The sequence below is a fragment of the Onychostoma macrolepis genome, chromosome 16 (assembly GCF_012432095.1).
Source record: "Onychostoma macrolepis isolate SWU-2019 chromosome 16, ASM1243209v1, whole genome shotgun sequence".
NCBI classification, from domain to species: Eukaryota; Metazoa; Chordata; class Actinopteri; order Cypriniformes; family Cyprinidae; genus Onychostoma; species Onychostoma macrolepis.
Genome location: NC_081170.1, coordinates 18,121,253 through 18,142,024, shown reverse-complemented (window position 1 = coordinate 18,142,024; position 20,772 = coordinate 18,121,253). Strand labels below are relative to the sequence as shown.

The following is a 20,772-nucleotide window of genomic DNA, read 5'->3' as shown; positions in this document are numbered from 1 at the left end:
AGATATGCTCTGTAGGCACAATCATTCTGCACATATGTAACTATGAGAAATGTGCATCTTACTCACATTCTACATGTACAGGATGAGGATTTTAATTAATATGTGTCCTAAAACAAGAAATGGGCTGTAATAATGGGATTTCTTGGTGTACTTGCAGCACTTGATTAATGAAGCAAACTAAAACGCTTATATGGGCAGTTGTGTTTCAGATGCTATTATTGCTTTTCTTGGCTTTTGTTCTCTTGTAGAGGCTTGGTCTCCGTTCCTCTCTTTCTCGCAGTGACATTGATCCACTGAGTCTTGATCTTGCTCTAACCTGCTGTCCCAAAATCCCTTACTGCCCAGCTCAGCATCTTGCATCCTGGACCCACACAATCTGTCTGTACACACATACAATCACGTGAATCTTGTGTGTAGGTATATGTGCCTTTAAATGTTGGCTAAACAGCTCCAGTGTTTTGCTCTTGTAGACAGAAAGGTAACTACTCTGAGCTGAGGAGGAAATGTGTTGCAGACATTTTTGAAATACTCAGGATCATTGTTAGTGATTTTAAATCTCCCACGGTGGGTTACGTTTCCTCTCTTCATCGCCCCCTAGTGGACATAAGCACAACTGAAGATTGCCTTCCATCAGTCTTCCTCCTCTGATTGTCCTGTCAGCATCCCTGCACTCCTGAATGTTTGTAATGAAAGAGAAAAAAGCTTTTTTTGTGCACTTTAAAAAAGGCTTCTTTTGTGTGATTTATCCTTGAAGTACAAATAGAAGATTTATGAAGGAAATCTGAAAGGTTCATTTGTGTGGTCATAAAGAAAGATGCTTGCACGTATACACAAGCATTAAAATATGTACTTAATGTTCTATAATCTGTCTGGCTTCTCCTGTCAAGGGTAGAAGGGTAGATTTTAATTGAAAGATAAAACCTTTTGAAGATTAATAATTATTTTTCATACATTTTGGATCAGGGCAGGTTTTCATGTCTTTTAAATGTTAACCATTTATTTATTTAGAATTCAAGTGCTGATTACAATATTTATTGGTAAAAACAGTGATTATGATAATATGTTTTATATTTCTTTTACATTTTTGCTCTTTAATGAATTGTTTTGTTTCACAAGTGTTTTAGTATTTACATTTTGCTCAAAGGCCGATAGTTTTAACAGCAGATTCTACTGTGACAACTTACACGTTACATGATTGGTCAACTTAAACGCATTTTGTGTTTGATTTAATGTTTTTTTTTTTTTTCCTTGTCAAATAATACTGGAAACTATCAAAACCTTTTTTTTTAAACAAAAACTACTCAAATTAGCAAAAAAGTGTGACAACTAACACCGGTTTTCCACATGGGACCTTCTTTAAGCAGTGTGAGAAGCTTGAAGAGTCATTTATTATTATTATTTTCTTATATATATATATATATATATATATATATATATATATATATATATATATGTGTGTGTGTGTGTGTGTGTGTGTGTGTGTGTGTGTGTGTGTGTGTGTGTATGTGTGTAGTGAGAGGGGTGTGGCATGATAGAGGCAAGCAGCAAACATTGCACTCAATCACAATATGTGACCCTGGACCACAAAACCAGTCTTAAGTCGCTGGGGTATATTTGTAGCAATAGCCAAAAATACATTGTATGGGTCATAATTATTGATTTTTCTTTTATGCCAAAAATCATTAGGATATTAAGTGAAGATCATGTTCCATGAAGATATTTTGTAAATTTCCTACTGTAAATATATCAAAACTTAATTTTTGATTAGTAATATGCATTGCTGAGAACTTAATTTAGACACATTTAAAGATGATTTTCTCAGTATTTAGATTTTTTTTTTTTGCACCCTCAGATTCCAGAATTTCAAATAGTTGTATCTCGGCCAAATATTGTCCGATCCTAACAAACCATACATCAATGGAAAGCGTATTTATTCTGCTTTCAGATTATGTATAAATCTCAATTTTGTAAAATTGACACTTATGACTGGTTTTGTGGTCCAGGATCGCATATTAGCATTTAAAAGTCAGAAGTAAGACGGAGGAATTGAATGAGAGGGGTGTGTGAGTGAACGTGGATCAGAAACGAAGGGGGAGAGGCGTTAATGCAGCGTTTTTGATCTTCATTTAATAATTGAATAATAATCTCCCTGGAGAAGTGACCTAGAACTGAAGAAAAGAAATTCATTTGGCATCTAAATACTGACACCTGCTGGTCAGTCGTTATTACTGCAACCTCCCATTAGGAGAACCCGCCGAGTTTCACTCCATCCTCTCGGTGTCTGCTGCTGTGACATTGACAAACGAGTGTAGTGAAGAAGGGACCGCGGCTGGGGTTTGAATTCTGACACTTGCACTGCAACTTTTCCAGCCTGCAGTATGACACGTCCCGCGAGAGCTGCGTTCACTCGGCGCAAAGGCTCCTCGTTGTTTATATACGTTGCGTTACGCGCGTTTTCATCAGACTCCGTCTTGGAATGGTGAGACTCATTGTCAATACAGCTGCGCACTGGGCGGTATAACAATATATTACTACAGGTCCCAACACAGCCATCACTCGTCTCTCGCTTCTCCATGCTCACCTTCATTCTATCTCACAGGCCCGAGGGAGCTTCCCCCGAAATGCAAATGTCTGATACAAGCTTGTACTGATTCTGCCTGAACTTCAGCCGAAGAAAAGGCATCCGTAATCACGTCAAAACTTATTTTGTCCTCCTTTAACCTTGAAGGAAAAGAAAAGACCCGTTTGCGTGTATAATAATTTACAACTAGCTGTTTCATCCTGTGTAATGTAGCTACATAAATCTAGTGCAGGAGCTCCACTCAGATCACTGGATGATTTCCTCACTGGGGCTGAGAGGAACTCTTTTTTTGCTTTTCATTTTGGAGGAATGTGAAATCAACTGCACCTGACCTCTTGCCATTTTAAATATGTTGTGCTTGACTGATTCCAAATGTGAGGGCATTTCTAGTTGTTCTCACGTTTAGCTTGGCTGTTGGAGAGACCTTAATGATTGTTCTCAGCTGTATCCTTGCCCTCTGGTGTCAAACTGTGTTTTCACTGGTCATCTAAACATTTTGTGTAATTTAAGCATATTTTGCAGCACTCTGAAGGTAAAGTACAGTATTTGGATGACAACGCTGTGTGGTTTTATTGCTAACTAAAAATAAAAGGATTGAAAACCATTTTTTCATTAATTAAAATTAAGCTAAAATAAAATATAAATATATTTAAAAAAATTAAATTAAATTAAAATGAGTTCAATAAAACTGAATGATTAAACCTGAATTAAAATAAAAGCTATACAAACATATCTACAATAAATAATCAAAATTACAAAAGCACAAAATTATAATGAATACTAAAATAGCATGCATTTAGCAGACATTTACATTTATGCATTTGGCAGATACTTTTATCCAAATTGACTTACAAAAGAGGTGGAACTTAGCAATTTGTCAAAGATTCAACAATATTTGTAATGACACAATAATTGCAATGATAACACTCGTAACCTGCAGCATGACAGCCAATACCTCCATCTTATAATTATTAAAATATTTAAAATGAAAACAATTGTTATATTTAAATATTACAGTTTCTATTTTGTTTTGTATTGTATTGTTTTTATTCCTATTCTGTCCAGCTTTTGCCCGAGGGAACAGAAAATTGGAGTACAGGAAATTAGAAATTGTTTTGCAGTTGCTTATACGTGAAGCTGTCATGTTTGGCTGGACATACTGTATGAGCAATAGTTGACCATCTTTTGTGTGTTTCTTTGTGTCATCAGGCTTCGTAAGGAGGGCTACACGGTGCAGGTGAATGTCAATGACTATCTGGATATCTACTGTCCTCACTACAACAGCAGCCAGAGAGGTGTCGCCGAGCAGTACGTGCTCTACATGGTCAGTTATCGTGGTTACCGTACATGTGACCCGCAGCTGGGCTTCAAACGCTGGGAGTGTAACCGTCCCCACGCCCCGCACGCACCAATCAAATTCTCCGAAAAGTTCCAGCGCTACAGCGCCTTCTCGCTCGGCTACGAGTTCCACGTCGGGCAGGAGTATTATTATATCTGTGAGTATATAGTGTGCTTTACCTCAGCTATACATGCTTCCAAGTCCAGTACCTGTCCACCAAAAAGAAAGAAATAAGAAATTATATTCTTCCTCTTCAAAAAAGGTTTAGAATAATACATTATTATTTTGCATTACTACATTATTTTTACAGTTAAGCACTTCATCCCAGACCCCAGATTTTCATTATTAAATGAATAAAATGTGAAAAGTGATTCAACATCGTAGTACTATTTGTTGCCCTGCCTTTAATATATGTTGACTATAAGATAAAATTTGGTCAAATTTACAATAATTATATAATTATAATAGCTACTACAATAATGTTACAAACACGATTAATGACAATTTATTGATTATTGCCAAAGAGAATATTGGGAGTTTAATAATACTAGTAACGGTTGTTATTATTATTTATATGTTAAAATATTTAGTGCTAAGTTAAAATTATTAAAATATTACTAATACTTTTGGATTTTGTGTTTGAATTTGGGGTGAATTTTTTTTTTTTTTTTACATATTTTGTGTAAGATTCAACCATTTGTGAATATATAATGTTTTATAACTCAGCTTAATTATATTACTGTAATTGCATTATGTATAATAATTAATATTATTATATTTATTATTACTACATATAATTATATCTGTACATACACAGTGCTAACACTATGCACACTACTATATCTGAAGGACCTTTTGCATGCATTATAATACAAGTTACCATAATACAAGCATTTTTTGTTACTAGATACTGATATTTTTACTTATTTAACATATGGCTGTGTTCTTTGGATGCACACTACTACAGTACTACAGAATGTTACAGTTATGAAACCTGTTTGTGATGATTGACAGATGATTGACATTTTGATGTTTTGTTTTAGCCACACCCACTCATCACCACGGCCGGAGCTGCCTGAGATTAAGAGTGTATGTCTGCTGCTCAACAGGTATCGACCTCTATCCATCCATCTGTCCATCCATCCATCATTCCATCATTTCATCCATCCATCCAACTCTTCTATTTTTCAGTCAATTGATCCACCTGTCAGCCCATTTATGAAGTGCACTCAGTCCGTGTTTCTTTAACTCTTCTATCTGTCTTTCTGAGAATTAAATCAATCTGTTTACGCAGAAAGCACACTCTCTCCCTCTCTTTTCCCACTAGGTTTCACATCTTAATGTTGTTATTTGGCACTACAGTGATTCCCAAGTGAGGGTTACTTGAAACGATTTTGCTTTGTTAAACCTGCACTACCAATCAAAAGTTAGTGGTCACTTAATTTTTTTATTTATTTTTTTGGAAAGAACTTTTATTCAGTAAGGATGCAGTAAATGTTACAAGGAATTTCTATTTCAAATAAATGCTTTTCTTTTGAACTGTGTGTCCATAAAATATTAAATCAGCACAGCTGTTTTCAGATAATAAAATAATAATTAATGTTTGATAATAAAAATAATTAATGTTTCCTGAGCACCAAATCAGCATGTTAGAATGATTTCTGAAGGATCATGTGACACTGAAGACTGGAGTAATGATGCTTCAGCTTTGCTATCAGAAGAATAAATACCATTTTCAAGTATATTCAAATAGAAAACAGTTCAATTCAAATAACTTTTCACAATGTTACTAATGTTAAAATTAATGCAGCCTTTGTAAAGCATACATTTTTTCAAAAACCTTTTAAAAATCGTACAAACGGCACATTTTTAGTGTATATAACAGAATTTGTGAGATTAAAATAAAAAATCCAATTAAATAGTTATAGTAAAAATTACAATTTAAAATGTCTGAGACAATATCAAGCTGAATACGGTTAAAAAAAAACATACTTACATATATAAGGCTTTTGGAGTATATAAAACAAAAAAAGGGTTGGGAAACACTGATATAACTTTCTCACTTGCTCCTCCTCTGTCATTTCTTCCCCCTCTCTCTCTCTCTCTCTCTCTCTCTCTCCCTCTTCTCTCTTGTTTCCAGGTGCTGTCAGGATTCATGTTCTCTCACAGTCAGTTTGCTGGCACTGAGTGTTATTTTAACCCCTCACCCTCTCTTTCTGTCAGTGCTCATGTTCATTAATAATAATCCAGTATGTGAGAGAGAGAAAGAGAGAGCATACTGTGTGCTGTCTTAACCTCTGCCCTCTCTCTTGGAGTCTCTGAGTTCTTGTGTCAAGTCGAATCTGTTAGTCCTGCTCAGTCAGGTCTGAACTCCAGTGCCTTGAGTTCAAAGGGCTGAAGCAGGGCTGATGTGTTTATAAGGATGTGGAAAACTACATACTAATGAGCCGATGAGATGAATCAGGTGTGTTAGATTAGAGAGATAAAATGTGCAGTCATCGGTTGACCTTTAAGACCAAGATTGAGAACCACTGAGCAAAAAAAGAATGAAACAAAATGTAGTAGTTTTGAGATGCAGTTTTAAACTTGAACTTAATACACCATCCTAAATTTAAAAAAATAAAAATAAAATTATTTATTCCTTCAATTGCTAGCTTGTACTTATTTGAACAATGCCTGAGACTTGGTATTACGAGCACTTCCTCTGTCTGTTTGCCTCTTTAAGAAGAATCGCTTTATGTATTCCCCAATAGTAAGTCGCTTTGGATAAAAGCGTCGGCAAAATGACTAAATGTAAATGTGATCTTAAAAAACACAATGCATGTAATGGGATGCTTAAAGAAGTTTAACATGCAACATTTTTAACGTTTTTTTTTTTTTAAATAAAAGCAAAGCAAAATTAAAGCAACACTAAATACCAAAGCTAAAACAACAATAATATGTTATTTCCAAAAATAATTAATTGGATTTTTACAGCGCATTTGTTCTGACGTCAAAACTAATTATTAAAATACTATCTGACAAATTTGTATTTTCTGTTAAGCTGACAGAACATCTTTTTAACTACCTTCTATTAGATTTATTTCAGATTTATTTGTATATTAATCTCACAATAAATAACAAATTCATTTGACATTCACAATAGATGTTGATTCTTTTCACAATTAATGAAAAATTTTTACTTTGTCAAAACGACAGAATATCTTTTTTTCTAACCACTTTTAGAGTTTTTTTAATTAAATTGTATATCAATTTCACAATATGTTACAAATGTAGTTTACGTTTACAAAAATGTAAACATTTTGATTTTTTTTATTTTTGTTTTCTGTTAAACTGACAGAATATGTTTTTTCTAGACACTATTAGAGGAACACTTTCAATTAAATGTATTCGTAAATGTTTATTTGTTGTTTTTATCTCAAAACTATATGCAGTTAAAACACTTAAAAATTAATGGCAGGCAAGAGAATAAAATAATCACAATGAATCATGATTTTCCGTAAAAGTGTCAAAAAAAATGTCAAATTCGATAAATGAGTAAAAATAAATATATACATACGTAAAAACACAAATTAAATTGACACATTATTTGGATAGTCATAAAAAGTTCTATCACATTTTCTATGGGACACCAGTAAATCCCTGTTAGACAAGCAGTCGACTAGTGGACTATTGTTTTGTGATTCATGTAGCCTGAACTGGGAACACTAACTACCCTATCACTTTCTCACCGCTGCGTATGACCTAGAGGAGCATACAAATAAATTCCCAAGTCCTTTGAGAGCATGTGTAAGATCCTTCAGAGGAGAGAGTGTGTTCTGATTCTCCTTTCATGTCTTCCAGCATCTGATTCAGATGATGAGCCCCAGCCCACAGAGCCAGACTACACTCTAAGACCCAACATCAAAATCGATGACCTCGGTGAGTTACACACACAACAGACGGGCCACACTGACACTTATACATATGCATATAAATCACTGACTAAGTTGACATTTACACCCAAGGTTTCTGTGGCATCCACATGCCTCTTTCCTAGTTACACAGCAAGCTCATAAATCACGCGTGTGCGTTAGAGCATATTTATTGTTATAAATCAAACTGGGTAGCAAGGTACAAAAGCCAAATCCACTTCATGTGATTTGAATGTGTAGTAAAAATACATATGATATCAACTCTAATTTGCTTTTCCTGTGCACATGGCGTACACCAAACAAACACAGCAGTTATCTGCTAACACACATCTGAGTGACACTAATGAAGCCACGAGCTAAAAGGCAAACGAAGCGTGAGCTGCCTGGCTATAGTTAGCTTGATTAGCGCTGAGGCTAGTGTTAGCGCTGATTAGCAGTGGCAGAACTAGCCCTCCAGTTCCCAGCCTTACAGTCACATCCTGCACTTCCTCATCCCCGCTGTAACCCGACTCAAGGACAGCGACGACCGCACCATTTAAATGAGAGAAAAGAAATTGATTTGACTTCAAGTGTTTTTAGGGAATAAAGAGGCATCGATCTGTTCGTGTTTTTTTCCAAGCGTGTGTTTTGAGACAGATGGATGTGGATGTGTTTTGGGTTGTCTCTGGGTCGGAGCCACCCAACGATTTCCAATAACTGGAATCTGAGTAGCGGCTCTCTCCCGCTTGCTCCGATCGGGGGTTCAGTTTTCAAACAGGCCAGAGAGGGGAAGAGAACAACCGCAGGAGGCCAGCCGGGTCTCAGGAAGCCACACATCTCGGTACAGCTCCATACATCTGTGTCCAATAGACAAAAGTCCTTGCTCACTCCTATCCCATTAGTATTGACCAACTTAAAGAACCAATGGAAATTATACATTTCAAAATTGTACTCTAAACTTCTACAAACAAATCAAAAACCGCCACAGGAAACTCTAGAATGCTGCAAGTGCTTTTAAAGTAAGTGCTTAAACATTTTTACTTTTAATAATTTAAATAAAACTGGATTCTGAAGTCGTTAGAAACATAAATTCTCATTTGCAGGATTCTTAATGTCAGTTCTATAAATCTGCTGGAGCAGTTAGTCCCATTAATGGCAGTAAGTTTCACGCTACAGTCGGAATTCATATTAGTCGCACAAACACGCAGGCAATCACAAATACAGATGCAATAAACACAAAGACAGCTTTTATTTGGCCTTTAGGGAGTAATACAGAGCAAGAAGATTGTGCTCATACCATTCTCTTTATAGGCTTTTTTTTTTTACAATGAAAACCAACCATTTCCTGCTTGTTTTAAGCAATATTGTTTAATGTTGGATATCCTGAACTAACAATAAACAATACTTTTATGAGATTTTAATTTAGGATTGTATTCATTTCTACATATACACAACCGTTTGAGGTCCGTACAATTTATTTATTTATTAATCATGTTTTTGAAAGACGTTCACCAAGGCTGCATTCATTTGATCAGGATTTATTTGAATAGATGAAAACAGTATTATTACAGTTTTTCTTTATTATTTTTCTTTTTCTTTATTATTACAACTGTTTTCTGTATTAATATATGTGTAATATATTAAATAATATGCTCATTTGGTGCTCAAGAAACACTTTATTTTTTATTATCACAGTTGAAAATAGTTGTGCTGCTTAATATTTTTTTTCAGAATTATTTGATAAATAGAAAGTTCAAAAGAACAGCATTTTTTTAAAATAGATTTTTTCACTTTTGATTCATTTTGATCAACTCTTACTGAGCCCTAAGTTTTGAATGATAGTGTATACATGTTTAACATTTTATGTTGTAGAAAATAGCAGTAGCTAATATATTATAATATAAAAAAACTTGAATTTTGACATCATTGACATTAACCTAGATTAGTAAATGCTATAAAAATCATTGTTGTTACATGATACCTAATGCATTAACTTTTGTTAACTGTTTGAACCGTATTGTAAAGTATTACTGTGATATTCTATGAGATGCAAAGATCTTTGTGTACTGTAATGTAAGATTTGACTTCCCATTTGGGTCACTGATGGGACAAACTTATCAAATTTCTCTGTAATCCATTCTCCGATGGAGAAAAAAAACAACTTAACGCTTACATCTGATCAGCTGATTAAGTCACATGACAAGGCAGTACTAATTCCAGCAAACGAACAAGCTAGAAATGTCTATTCGTCTGGGCCATGAGACTGTATCTGTGTATGTTGGCACAGAGTGTTGAATTCCAGCATGTAAACACCATGTTCCAGAACATCCCACACAGCTTCTCTCTCCTGTCTGCCATCCAAGGACTCCTGTCAATCAAACATTCTTCAGTAATCATAAATTAATCAGTAATTAAACATTCTTCATAAATGCTGCTCATTGAGCTTTCTGTTGATCAAAAAAAAAATATTTGCAGTATTAAAGAGAATAATAACAACCATTATTAAAAACTGACCACCAATAATAATCAGCACATTAGAATGATTTCTAAAGATCACGTGACACTTTAAAATATATTACAGTAGAAAACGGTTATTTTAAATTGTAATAATACTTCACAATATTACAATACATGCCATTTATTTATAAATATTATAATTTTTTAATGAACAAATTTACAGAATAATACTAATACTCATTGCTAAATACAGCTGTAATAAATATTTCAGTGATAAATGGAAAATTAGCACACCAGACGTGTCTGGAACAACTGTCACATCTTTTGTCTGTGCGTAACAACATCATATTATTCTGTCAAAACACACATACAGTGTGCGTGTCTGGAGATGTTTGTGGCAGCCAATTTGCGTCACAACTGTTCCTTGTGACCTGTAAGTGAAGACGTGTGTTTATGAACATGTCTATCACAGCATCGGTGAACTGGAAGACACCTGCTCACAGTCGCAGACACCGACAAACCGGTTTTGTTAGCTGTCCGTCTCCTTTGATGATGTAACAGAATTCCATAGATTATTTGGGCACATCGGACACTCCTCTTGTCATGATAATAGTTACATTTTAGTTTGTTGTGTTCACAATGAAGCCTGTCTACAACTACACACAAAGACAGACACCTTCAGTACATACCTGCCTGAGTCACTGAGTTTTATTTTTAACTCCTTCCCTTAGGCCTCAGTTGGTCAGAGGGTTTTCTATACCTTAGTGAGTCACGCAACATTAGTGTCTAGACCTCAGCTGTTAATTTTGTTCTGTCTGTCTCTTTCCAGATGACTACGATAATCCCGAGGTCCCAAAACTGGAGAAGAGCATCAGCGGTAGCAGTCCATCCAGAGATCGCCTTCTCCTAACTGTGGCATCACTTTTCCTAATCGCCCTTTCGGTCTCCTAGCATCCACCTCCTAAACGTCGCATACCAACGAGGCCTTGGGGGGGAAAAGGAAGGGTCCAGGGCCGATAAGTTTGCAGATAAAGACTAGGAAAGCAATGGGAAATGGAACACTTGATGCTGCAGCAGCTTACAGAGTGTCAAGCACCAGCCCACAATTCAACAGTGGTTTCCATGTCTTATAACAGCGACACACTTTGTGTGTCATGCAGACAATACTAATACACCATAAAAAGAACTGTGCCATTTCAGTTACAATAGTGCGGATTGTTTGTTTGTGTGTGCGTTTTTGTGTGTTTATGCGTTTGTGTGGCGCCTTCAGTGCTCGGGGGCGGAGCGGATCTTTACTTCGGTCTGAAGGTTTGATGGCTCCATTATCTGTGAATTGGCAGGTTAAAAGTTTAAAAGCGTCTCGGATTCTGTTTGATGAGAACTGAAATGAAACCGTCGAGGAGTTCAGGTTACTCGAACCCAGAAAAAAAAAGCACTGTTTTTTCCAATTCTAAAAGTATTTGTTTCTCTCTGTGTGTTTCTGTTGCCGGAGAGACGTACAAACCACTGAATGATCATGTAATTGCCGTCAGGAATGAACGGCAATATTCATTTGATGAGTTTTAACAAGTCTATAATAGAAACTGATCTCACAGAGTCGAAATCAACTCATTTTGGACTTTTCTATTGACGAGGCGACAATTTATAAAGCGTTAAAATCCAATTACATCTGATTCTTATTTGAACTTATTGTGGTCGCACTTGAAAGCAAGGGCTGATGTGGTTGTTCTGTGATGCAGAAAATTGAGACAGAAGTGATTTTGCACGAGCGCCAACACAAACACATTAAACACATTGAGACAAACAGAAGCCAAATAGCTTTTTTTTTTGTTTTCGTTCCTTCTCCCTTTTGATAAAAGGTGCTTGAGTGTGTGAGTGAGTGCAAGCGTATGTGCGTGTGTGTGTGTGTGTATTAGCTCAGTGATGCTGGAAAAATTTCCTCTAGACTTTATGGACTTCAACCGGAGGTGGACACCTACACAAACACTGTACATAAAACACTTGCATTTATTTATGTGTGGACATTGTGGACGACCTCCACTCGTTTTTTCGGACCACGCTGATTCCTGCTGGATTCGGAAGAACTCCAAACCAGCTTTGGCTGGTTCGTTCCAGTTCGAGCCAGCTCCACTTATCGCTGCTTGGTACTTGACTTCTTTCGGAGGTGATCAGCAAGACCAAATGGAAATTGAGGGGTCTGGTGGTTATAATCCGTTTCTACGGCAACAGTTATTCGGCTATACACACACCTAAAGGCACCAGAGTCCAGCAGGAAATCAGAACAACACACACGAAAAGAAATAACAGCAATTACTGGCAATGGTTCTGGCAACACTTTTGCCAAGAGTAATACAAGCAAACAAATGCTTCGAGGCAGGTAGTTATTGTGTTCTTGCAAGCTTTTCAAAGGATAAATGGCAGCGTATGCATCAATCATTTTACAACAAGGTTCAAAATGAAGGTTCTAATTCTTTTAGACTAGCACCTTATCACAATGGCAAAGACATCATATCATGGCTCACGATGATAGCAGCAACTAGCGCCGCTTTTTGCCCTAGAGACAAGCAAATACTGCTTAAACTAGCGATGGCATGTGGTTTAGGAGAAATGATGTGTGGTAGAAGTTTTCTAACGTAGAGTCATAATGGGCACCTTCTCTCACACCTACAGGCTGTCTTTAACATATTGATAAAGCCGTTTTATTGTATCATTCCGCTTTTGCTCTGAAAAATAATTTCAGTTTATGTGGAACATTACGTCTGCTTTATATTCCATTACTACGGCTTCAGACAAAGCAACTTCAGAACAAACGAACACTAATTTGAATGCTCGAATGATACTTTACAGACTTGAATATACATTTAATTTGTTTCATGTGGTCATTTCGAGGCATTGGGTTGAGAATAAGTAGGTTTTTGTGCTTTGGGGTTTTTCGGGAGTTTGTTTTTCTGATGAAATAATGTAATATTTCAGAAGAGTCGATCAGGCAAAGTATCACTCTTCAAATGTTGCACTTACAAAAACTTGGACACGAGAATTGTGCGTGTGTGTGTGTGTGTTAGAGACTGCAGTTGTTAGAAGTTGACGTTTGTCTTAAAACTAGCCTAAATAACCTTTCAATTTTGTGTGTGTGTGAGTATGCAAGAATGAGAGATCAAAAGGTAATAAAGAGAAAGGACGGTGTGAATGTGTGTTTATGCGAGATGTTTTCCATTGTTTAGTCTAGGCATTTTCTGTGTGAGTGGGTGTGAGTCAAAGAAACTGTATTGTTTTGGAGGAAACAACAAAAGCATTTATTAGTGTTGGAAACAACCGATTACAATCATGTTTACCTTCAACTGGAATGAATTTAAAGAACTTGAAAAAAGAAACTGTAAACTGAACAAACCATAACAAAGCTTATAATAATAATAATAATCATGATACAAAAACATTAAGCCTTTGATTCATATTTGCTACAGACACAACAACTTTTTTTATGAACTCATATGTTTGGGTATTGAAATGTCCTTCTGAATTTGATCAGTCAGTGGAAACCAAAGGACTAAATCTAATAAGAGTATACAAACATCATCTCCCCCTCACTCTGACTTCCCATCTCCTCATAAATGTAGTTTCAGGTTTCCCACCACTGTCATCAAAAACAAACCATACTTTTTCAATCTCGCAATCTCTTGTATTTTGCACACTCCATCATCTCTTTCAAATCTATTATCATGGTGTCAGTTATCTCTGCACAGTGTGTAAGAGTCAAGAAGCACAAAGATGAAAGGATTACTATCAGAGGCTGACCTGATGCTGGAACCATCTTATCTAATCACTTCTGCATGAAATATTTCTACATATCAAACAACATTGTGGGACTCAGGATGTCACTTTTTAACTGAGACCCATCCGAGCAGTTTTTACATTCTTTTTGTCAGCCACTACAAACTGAAAAAAACGACTATACCTTTTTTCCCCAAAAAACTTTTACATTAAAAAAAAAAAAACAGATTTGGTTTTTATTTCTAAAAACAAAAACAAAAAAAAACTATACAATAAAATAATTGCAATTATCCCCATGAATTCCAACCAGCATTTTAAAATTGAACAAGTTTTTATTTATTTATTTAATTTCCAACATAATTTTAGACAGCCCCAAAAAATAGATTTTCTGCTGATCCCTAGCACCCTCTTGTTGGGTCCCTGGGGATCCCCAGACTCCAGTTTGAAAACTTCTGTCCTAGATCTATGTTTTTCAACCTGGAGACTGTGGACACCTATGCTTCAAGTGTAATTGCAATGGGTGAATAAAATCATTATAAGAGAGAGAGAGAGAGAGAGAGAGAGAAGAAGAAGAAGATGATGAAAAATAGTACATCTAGGCTACCTAACACATGTCATACAGGCATTTGTAATAATATGTAAGAACTGACGATATAGCAAAAGATCAAAAGGTTAAGTATCTAATTGTATTTGTTCACTACAATACCATCAATTAATGAATGGTAATATGACAGGGGTCAGTACCCCAGAAAGGGAGTTATAAGGACTTAAGTTATAATAATCGTTCTGATTTTGAGAATAAGGAAATCCACACCACATCTATAACGATAATGGCACCAAGCAACAATTAACGTCGTTGTAACTTAATCGCTTCTTAATCGCTTTTCTCCAGCTAGCGAAAAATTAAAATAAATCAGCCAATCAAAATCCTCCTATTACTGCAACGCGTGCTTTTAAAAAAAAAAAAAAAAAAAAACAGAACGTCGTGTGGTCAGTTGGTGTGGATGTTAATCTGTCGCTATAATTATCCACAGACATCGAATCTGGTGTGAACGAGCCTTAACACTAATAGTTGCTGAGGACAACGAGGCAGAACAGATGTTGCTGGATTGAATTACAATCATTTGATTTTTCTCATCTTATTAGAGTGACGCTTGATTCAGCGCGACGTGTCGAGACAAAACTCATTCATGACTGACGTCCCGTTAATTACTTTAAGGCTCGGCGCGTGAGTAAACCGTCTGAACACACTGCAACAATAACGGCGATTGATCTCCACACAGACACCCGCTGCTTTCCGCTACCGGCCACACAGAGCAGACGCTGACTTCATCTGCTGTGGGAAAAGGACAAAGACGCCTCTTTAAATCACATGATGGAGCTAATGAGTAAAATCTCCCGTGTTAAACAAAGCAGAGCAATATAATGCTGTAAACATCTGAACATCTGTATGTGGTGTGTGATTGTTAGTTTATGTAGGAAAACCTCAGTAACAAAAATGCTGTGGTTACAAAGTTTCCTCCAAAAGACCGTAGTTAACTGGAGGGAGTAAAAAGGGGTCTGTTAGCACTGTAATTCATGTCTATAGAGGTTAATCTCTGGTGTAGGATCTCACAGAAGTACACAACCTGGAGGTGGGCCTAACCATCTTTGCTTGTGGCTATTTCTGCTGTCATGCTATATCCCCACACAAAATCCCCCTTTCCTCATGTCATGTATGATCAGAAACGTACCACATTATCATGATATATTGTGTTGCAGATCTAAAGATAATAACCATTTGGCACAATGCTGTTAATAAAAGCTAACTGAAAACATGAAGAAAGGTAAATAATTCTTCTGACCATCACAACAAAGAACATATTTTGAAGAATGTAAGAGTGTTTTTGTCCATAAACTGAAACTCAAAGGGTTTCCATGTCTTGTTTTGTTTCATAGAAGACAGAAAGACATAGGTTTGGAACAACTTAAGGGTGAGTAAATTATGGCAGAAATTTCATTTGAATTATTTTAAACCATTTTTTATAAGAGTAGGACTACACCAAGCATCACACGCAAATATAGTAATCCACAGGTGTCACAACAATGTATTTGCCTCATGAAGTAAAATACTGGATTAGAGAGATTGCATGAAACTATCTTTAACTTTTGATCATGTTCTGAGTTTTGGGTGTTTAATACTGTTACGTAATTTAATCAGCAGGGCAGGAGTGAGAACAGCTCACCGTGTTCTACCACACACAAACCACATCATTTTTATAATTAATACATTTCTAAAAAACAGTTTGTTCTTGGTGTTTGGCCATCTTTTTGATCACAGTCCTCAAAAAAAGCCAAGTCAGAGACTCAGATGTTGGTTGCAGTTTAAGTGTACGATCACCAGGTGTCTCTGTTTCGTCTTTTGTACATTTAGACTAATAATACTGCAGATAGGTTTTCCTAATCCGTAAATGAATCCCACTGTGTCTGTTGTATAAGAGGGGGTGTAGGGGTCTGGGATTACACCATCTGGATTGAGTCTAGTAGGGTATGATATAATCTCCATGAGAAACGAGCACAGTGATGGTTTAACACAGACACATGTTTTCATGTTATGATCCAGGTGCATCAGTATTTTAAGCTTTCGTTGACAGTTGTTCTGTATACACCTAATGCGTCAGAGAAACAAATGTGATGCCATCTTTAGAATTTTGTTTTTAGACTTCTGTTTTTGTGGTAGCTCTACTGTACAAGAGTCTGGTGAAGTGATTTACTTACTGTAGAGTTAACAAGAGTTATCACACTGTAAACAATTTCAAGCGGTTTCAACTAATTATTATTTAGTAACTAGTTCCACAGAAATTTTACGTTCAGTCAATTTCTGACTTCAAAATGTTATCTGAATTGTTATTTTTTAGTTGGCTCAACCTTTAGTGAACTAGTTTTATAGTCCATTCAACTAAAATGTTTTAATTGGTCAATCATTTAGAAGACGACAGCAAGTTATGTCAATTAAAATTTAACCGTTTACTCTATGTGTTTTATATGTTACCTAAACTAAGATTTATTATTTGGGCATCATAATAAATTGCTGGGGAACTACATAAACATGTATTTTTATAGTTTAACAAAATTATTAAAAATGATTAACTGGTGTTTGTCAATCACTAAAAACACACTTTACAACACATAATAGCCTTTATTTAATAACAATCTCCATTTATAACATTTTTCATACAAACTAAACATACAGGAATGAAGGAAAAAAAGTCAACTACATCTTGGATGGCCTGTAAATTAACAGCAAATTTTCATTTTTGGGTGAACTATCCGTTTAAAGCTCCAGTTGACAAACATTACATCTGTAAAACAACTGCAAAATTCAGTTAAAAAAATTCACTTTGTTTAATGAACTAAGAAAAAACTAAAACAAGCTAATGTTATCATTTACAAATATTACTGTTCACAATTACATCTTTAAAATAAGGGAGAAGTCAAAAAAATAATAATAATAATGAACCAGGTTACAGTATATAAAATCAAATAAAGTCACCTTTATTTACATAGCTCTTTATACACTGAACAAAATTATAAACGCAACACTTTTGTTTTTGCCCCTATTTTTCATGAGCTGAACTCAAAGATCTAAGACTTTTTCTATGTACACAAAAGGCCTATTTCTCTCAAATATTGTTCACAAATCTGTCTAAATCTGTGTTAGTGAGCACTTCTCCTTTGCCGAGATACTCCATCCACCTCACAGGTGTGGCATATCAAGATGAGGATTAGACAGCATGATTATTTCACAGGTGTGCCTTAGGCTGGCCACAATAAAAGGCCACTCTAAAATGTGCAGTTTTACTGTATTGGGGGGTCCGAAAACCAGTCAGTATCTGGTTTGACCACCATTTGCCATTACCATTTGTGTTGCACGCAGTGCAACACATCTCCTTCGCATAGAGTTGATCAGGTTGTTGATTGTGGCCTGTGGAATGTTGGTCCACTCCTCTTCAATGGCTGTGCGAAGTTGCTGGATATTGGCAGGAACTGGAACACGCCCTATAAAATGAAATGTACATGTTCTATTACAAATCCAGTCAGCGTCAATTGAACATGTACATTTCATTTTATAGGGCTAAGTTACCTCAAATAGCATAAAAATGATATCAAAATATAACGGTCCTGCCTGTTGTTGATAAATACCAGTGGCAACGTTTTACAAAAGCCATGGTCTTTCCCTGTGCAGGAACTCGTGTGCACCATCTAGTGATTCACTACCTAGGGAACTGACTGAGACACTTTGAACGGCCTTGTGAAACGATTCAGTTGTTCATTCTCGTTCGGAACGTCAAACTTCTCTTCCGAAGCGCCTTCATGAGACTAGAAACGCTGTGTCATCCGCCCCGTTTGAAAAGAGCGATATTTCACCTTGGCTTGTTGTTAGTCACCGTTTAATGTCGTCTTTTTACTTCATGGGACAACTCCAGAAGTTTAAAACGCAAAAACCCATTCAACACGCCCATGTTAACTTCAAATGAGCGCATTACTGTGGTTTACACGTTTCATAGATTACGGTTAATGGTTAGTTGTATTAAGCATAATGGTTTATAAAAGAGAGAAAGACCGCGCGATCTCTTCATATCTTTTCACGTCACGGAAACACAAAAACACACCAAAATGAGCTAAAATTCATTATAGTAACACAGCTTTTGACATAAATCACTTAAATTTCCCTCAGGCATATCATACAACGCTTATTCAATGTTTTTGTATAGGTTGTACATTTGTGTATAAGTATATACGTTTTAAATAAAACATTTACCTTTTAAATATACGTTTTGATTCAGTCTAACGTTAAGTAACGTTACAAATATTTATTCAGTGCCACCTGACGCCTGAACTTGACATACACTTATATCCACTTTTCTTCGGATATACAACTCATAAAACACTTTCTAATCGTCCACTCAAAAAAAAAAATCGAATATGTTGCATGATTTTATCGCAAAATTTAGTCTAAAAAATAACATTTATTTAGTGCAACTTATCTGACGCGTGAACTTGACAAGATGGCGGTGCTGTTTCTCCCGCGAAGTCACTCAGGCGCGTGCACGTGCAGAATGATCTCAGTGTTAGTCAACATTTAGCATTAGTTTAGTCAACATTTAGCATTCTGAATGTTGACTGGATTTGAAAATAACCATTCGTTTAATGTTTTTTAAATATATTTGGGCAGACTTAATATAATATGTCTTCTCAACTAAGCACAAGCAATAAAATTAGTTTTATATATTTTATATAATATATTTTTGCCCTTCCAACATTTTGTTAATTGGATTTTTTACAGTGCATGAGCATTGTTATGTTCGAAGCGAATGTCATAACAAATATCAATAGACCAGGAAGATTTTAAAATTATTGTTTTATTCATAAATCCGTATGTAAAAATATACAAACCAGATGAGAGAAGACAATGAACACAGTGCTGAAAAGGGGCGGGGCTACATATCTGTAGATGACTTGCAGAATGAGTCATTTCTTATGAACTTATTGTAAAGAATCCATTCACATTTTCTCGATATTTTTCCCTGACATTGCCTATGATTAATAATAGTTTTATTCACTAAACAGATCAATTTATTTAAAGTGCCCCTATTATGGATTTTTGAAATGATCTTTCATGCAGTGTGTAACGTAGCTAATGTATGTGAATGTAAAAACTCTGCAAAGTTTGTAAAGCTGAAAGTGCATCATAAATAAAGTTATTGTTTCCAATGAAAGAGTTGACTCTGAATCGCTGAAATGATTGGTTTAAAATTCGAATCCCGTTTCCACAAAATTAATATGTCACAAGTTAATACATGCACAATGCCCACCTACTTTCTGCGTGAACACCTGACATAAACATCCCTCAAACGCTGTAGCTCACTTGTGTGGATAGTGTAATATCGTGAATTCGCTGTGTTCTGTGCTGTGAAAGTGAATTCGCTTTATTTTCACTTCCAAAAGATGAGGCTGTGAAGAATCGGTGGTTAAAATTACTACAGTATCACAGCAGTATAATCCCAACCTTTTGCTGTTTTCCTGTAATTTCACTGACGACTGCTTCCCCAATCTCTGCGAGTTCAACACAGAAGTTGTAAACCGGTTGTCTGATGGGTCAGTACCCTTTTGTTTTTTTGGGGGGGGTTTTTTGGACCAACTTGCTCCTACGAATCACGGCCTGTATGTATGTTGCTGTAAAGGGTGTATTTATGTACTTTTTATGTAAGTTTTGTCAAGGGTGTATTATTATTAATAAGCCCGTATTCCAGTACTGGTGATGGGCATCTCATTTCTGATATGCACTGTACACAGTAGGCCAATCACAACAGACTGGGTCATCTGACCAATCAGAGCAGAGTAGCCTCATGCAAAGGAGGGGTTTGGAAAGATGAGTCTTTGAAGTAATTGTTTGAGATTTGTTGAGAAATAGCTTAAAAGTAAATGCATATTATAAGAAAATGAAAGTGTTTTTTGACCTTGCATGCATGTAAACCTGTTGTTGGGGACTTCCAAAACCAAATTATGAACCTTTCAAGTAGAATAATAGGGGCACTTTAAAATAATAAACACTTTGAGCTAGATTTATGAAACAAGGCAAATTAGCACGAGAGCGCAATTCCAAAAATTAAAGAACATTCATGCAACATAATGACCAAAGCAATCTACCGAGAACAGCACAGATTAGCATAAGGTTGCAAACGAACAGAACA

At 35.8% G+C, this 20,772-nt stretch overlaps 1 protein-coding gene across 2 annotated transcripts in view; it reads left to right on the top strand.

The window, feature by feature from the left end:
* The window catches only part of efna3b (ephrin-A3b), a 55,882-nt gene extending 44,413 nt beyond the window's left edge, over positions 1-11,469 (top strand). The window contains exons 1-5 of one of the 2 annotated variants that reach the window (XM_058747987.1): positions 1,967-2,479; positions 3,791-4,077; positions 4,964-5,029; positions 7,764-7,841; positions 11,100-11,469. In XM_058747987.1, coding sequence (XP_058603970.1) covers positions 2,379-2,479; positions 3,791-4,077; positions 4,964-5,029; positions 7,764-7,841; positions 11,100-11,221 — 654 coding nt within the window. In that variant the 5' untranslated portion in view covers positions 1,967-2,378 and the 3' untranslated portion in view covers positions 11,222-11,469. Of the gene's footprint in view, positions 1-1,966; positions 2,480-3,790; positions 4,078-4,963; positions 5,030-7,763; positions 7,842-11,099 lie in introns of those variants that run through there. The other variant, XM_058747986.1, reaches the window with a different exon arrangement.
* Positions 11,470-20,772: the final 9,303 nt, after the last annotated feature.